Raw genomic sequence first — 4,350 nt, 5'->3', positions numbered from 1 at the left:
ATTTCTGCCTCCGCAGGTAAATATTGTGATTTTAACCAAGCGTATGCGCGAAATCATTAATTTTCTTGCATGAATCAAAATGTTCAAAATGGCATAACTCAAAAAGTGCACATAAGTGCACTTTGAAATTTGGAGACAAGTTAGGACATGGTTCAAATTTTAAGCTGGGAAATTTTCAGATCGCACAAATGCACACAAAAAAAGTACTCCATTAACAAAGTTGAAAAAAACTAAATTTTGAACAAAAATCCATCTTTTTTGATTTTTATTATTTTTTTAGCCTGTAAAAGTGTGTTTTGTAAAATGTTATTGAAAAGTTGAATCAATTACCTTTCTGAATATATATAACGATGCAGGAAAAAATACATAAACAGCTACACAGTACAACTATGAAAAATAATCATTTTTTTGTAAAAAAACATGTTTTTTCTTACCATTTTCGCCTTTGAAGGTCTGCAATTCAGTGAATATTGAACCTACAACTTTCAAACTCCGGATTTTTCTTAGTTAGAATGTTTATTTTCGAAAAAAAATACCAAAAAAATAATTAGAGTATGTCGGTTTTTCGATTTATGGCCGCCTGAAACCCCATAGTGCTATGGTCCCCTTGGAGCGAGCTGTCAAGTAGGAGCTTTTCTGTCAAGAAGGACCGCGAGATTAATTTTTCAAAATTGATTTAAAAATCCATTTTAAACTCTTTGTGGTCGTACAAAGGGTCATTGTACTCAGAAAAATAAGCTTTATCGCTGTAAACAATAATATCAGCAATCTAAGCTTCATTTTAGGACCCAATTGCTTCCAACTTTCGGCAACATGTTCTTTTGAACATTTGTTAGTCACTCACTTGAAAAATAATCCCGAAACATGTAAATAATTAGCAAGCGCCATAAAAAAAAACAAACGCGCTAAGTCTTTTGACGTTTGACGACCCATTCCAATCGAAGGCTGAAGTAAACCGAACGAGAAGCGAAGGCAAATAAAGAACAAAGGGTGGCCACCAACACCACCCGCAGCGCCTGTTGGTGTGAGCCAGTGATGCCAGGAACTTTTCTCTATAAATGCTACTTTTCGTGAGTGTTCGCTTAAAATTTCATCAATTTTGGCAGCACTAAGCAGACCCAAAAGAGCGCTGGAAGAAAAAAAGAACTGAGCTGAAAATAGAAAAATGGGCGTGCCCCAATGCATTCTCGGCTGATTAGAATACAGTTCAAAATTATTTTTTTTATGCTTGTAAAAGGAATAGAATAACTTTCATTAAAAGTGAAATCTTCACAAAAAGTTGCTCTACTCGTTGGTGTACTTGGTTTTAATAAATTTGAAATAATTGAAACTTCGGATAATCTAGGCTTCGGATAACCAAGTCTAGTTATTTGTTTGAATCGAGGCAAATATATGATAAAATTTTAATATTTTGTTAATTTTAGTTATTCCTTACACAAACAAATTAATATATTAATCAATGTTTTAAAGTATTTCAGTGAAGCTTAATAAAGCATTAATGCATTAATTCTAGCTCATGCATTTCTAAAATTCATCTCTCTCGCCAATCACCAAGTTTTTCTCATATGGGCTCACCTCACTTTGCTTGGCAACGACGACAAAAAATGCCATCAGGCGAAAAGAAAAAAAAAGTGTGCAAAAACGGCGCTATTTTTGACGAGTTGCTTCGTCCATTTCGTTCGGCCATCGTCACCACTCCAGCCGGCTTTTGCAGCTTCACACACTTGAACTTGGGCTGATTGGTTAGTTAGTTTGATTACTTTGGACTAGACACATTTTTAAGTAATTTTGTTATCAATTTCTTGCTGTGCGAGAGTGTTTTTGGACTGTGCTTGTTTGAGTAAGGTAATTCGGTTAATCTGTAGAAAGCGTTGATAAGGTCTATGATTTTTTGTGCTTTTTTCAGAGGTCGTATTCGTAGTCTTTTGTTTGTGCCATCAATACATTCCAGTTTCAAGATGAGCTCCAGCATGAATGTAAGTACTCTTTTAATTTCAAATTTATACGGAATTAATCATAAGAAAATTATTTTTTTCAACAATTACTCGGTAAATATTCTGAAAGAATTCAAAAAAATCAACTTTTGAGATATTAATAAATAAAAATTAAAAAAAAAAAAAAAACGTTACACACACTGGCAAAACTTGTAATGCAGTGCCTGATTATTTCTTTATAAAATTGTACGTATATGTAAAACCTTCAGTGTCGAAAACCTGCTAAACCGAAATGACAAGCTCAAGAAAATGTTTATCCTTCTTGCTTATTCAATGGCCCGATAGCTGTGTAGGTTAAGGCATATAGCCCTCTCCGTATGTGCTGGGTTTGAATCCCACAGGTTTGAGGTATTTGGTCTATGTAGAAAAACTTTACATTGCATTGCATGCGATCCGATGTTTTTGATCTGTATGAAATTAGAAAATATTTAGACAAAACAATTTTCAAGTAAATTTACAATTCTGATTTAAATAATATGTAATTTAAATTGAAACTCCTTCTCGAAGGTTTTTTTTTTTGATTTTCCTTCCCTTGCCAAATCTATTGTAAGAATATCCAATTACAGATAAATGAATTATAGTGTAAACCATAGTTGAAAGGAACTCCAAAACTCTATTAGGTTATAAGAAACACGAAATTGTAAATTGATTATTTACTAATAAAACTAATTGAATTGAAATTGAAAATTAAAACACCAAGAATATAGCTATGAAACTAACGATTTTCATTTACCCTCAGGCCACCCAAAGCGCCGTTTACCGGGTCAACACGGACCGCACGCTGTTCGAGTTCGTGTCGGAGCAGAAAAATGCCCTGGCCGGGTCCATCGCGGGCGTTCCCGTCGACGAGGTGCTGTACCAGATTGACCTGGCGCTGAGCTTCATGCGGTACTACATGGACCAGGAGGACGACGGCCTGCTGGACGAACCGAACAGCAAGCACCGGGTCGTGCTGGACTCACGCAAGTCTGTGTTTGAGATTCTGCTGGATTTGCACTCGGCCATGCGGGCCACCTGCGTTGGCTTTGAACTGTACGTTGTTGGTGGGGATTTGGCGAAGGATGAGTTCGTGAAGAAGCTGCTGGAGTTTCCGAACTTTAGCTCGGGCGCGGAGGTGTTGAGCATTGCGAACTCCAACTTGGCCGTGGCTTACTGTACGATGATCGTGTTTGAGTCGAGCGATTTGGAGTCGGCTACGGATGTGCTGGCCAAGGCCTGGGTCAACTGTTCGGTTCCGTGGACGGTGCGAAACGTGCTGGTTCAGGAGACTGTTCAGGAAAAGTTCATCTTACTGCTGGAGAGCAAGCTGAAGCCATTTTTGGACAACGTGCCGTACGAAAAGGAGATGCGAGCAGCCGTGAACAAAGCCTCGGAAACCGGGTTCCGAATGATCCAATGTCTGGTTGATGGCGTAGAGTTAAAACCGACAGTGGTGTACGGAGCCAACGTTGACTTCTTCCTCGAGAAGGAATCAACGCGTGCGAGTCCAATTCTTACGCTGAACGCCTTCCGAACCGCCAAGGAGGCAATCACCCTAGCAAACACCTCCAACGGAGGATCCGTTTCGCTCTGGACCGAGGAACTCTCGCTGGCCCTTGAAGTGGCGTACGCCGTCGCGGCTCAAAGTGTCTGGGTGAACTGCCATGCCGTGTTCAATCCGGCCTTCCCGTACACGTTCCGCGCGCACGACTACTGCTACGGCTCGGAGTACGCCATCTGCGAGAAGAAGATCAAGACTGTGTTTGTGCCGTCGATCGAGCAGCCGGTCAACTCGACCGAGAAGAACAAGGCGGCCATCGACGGGCTCGGGCTTGTGTCGAAGGAGGTCAAGAGCCAGCGGTTCTCGTTCGTGAAGAACGAAAAGAACGTTCACTACGAGATGGTGAGCAGCGAGTACAAGCTGGACAACTACAATCCCGAGCAGCGGCTGCAGATCGTGGACGAGTTCTGGAGTAAGTTCGTGACGATCGATACCGCCGACCGGAACCTGGTGCACGACACCGTGTACAACCAGCGGAAGACCGTCGTCATCCCGTACGGGGTCACCTTTGCCAATTAGGGGGATTTGCTGAACTGTGTTGAATCGTTGTGTTTGATTGCCGAAGATTGTTGAAATAAATGGAGTGAAGTTTTTAGATTAGCTGGCTTTTTTTCTCATTTCTCTGAAACATTGATTAACAAAGTTTGGTAATGTTAGATAATGCCACAATCAGCCCCAATCAAAATTAATTCAGAATGGTTGCACAATTGCACTCACAATTTCATGAGTAGCAGATTCTCAACCAAAATCAAACATTCCCTTTACCCTTTTTTTGCTGAACGTTTTCTGTTCACACAAAATACCAATTCACGATGT

The 4,350-nt window shown here is 40.3% G+C and overlaps 1 protein-coding gene across 1 annotated transcript; it reads left to right on the top strand.

Annotated features, from left to right (window-relative positions):
• The first annotated feature begins 1,636 nt into the window (after positions 1-1,636).
• Positions 1,637-4,134, top strand: LOC120422485 (uncharacterized). Its single transcript, XM_039585941.2, has 3 exons — positions 1,637-1,845; positions 1,907-1,976; positions 2,734-4,134. Exons 2-3 carry the CDS (start codon positions 1,959-1,961, stop codon positions 4,051-4,053), a joined length of 1,338 nt encoding a protein of 445 aa, XP_039441875.1. The 5' UTR covers positions 1,637-1,845; positions 1,907-1,958; the 3' UTR covers positions 4,054-4,134.
• Positions 4,135-4,350: the final 216 nt, after the last annotated feature.

The sequence above is a fragment of the Culex pipiens genome, chromosome 3 (assembly GCF_016801865.2).
Source record: "Culex pipiens pallens isolate TS chromosome 3, TS_CPP_V2, whole genome shotgun sequence".
In the NCBI taxonomy this organism is placed as follows: domain Eukaryota; kingdom Metazoa; phylum Arthropoda; class Insecta; order Diptera; family Culicidae; genus Culex; species Culex pipiens.
Note: the sequence above shows the minus strand (reverse complement) of the source record. Positions and strands in the feature narration are given on the sequence as shown.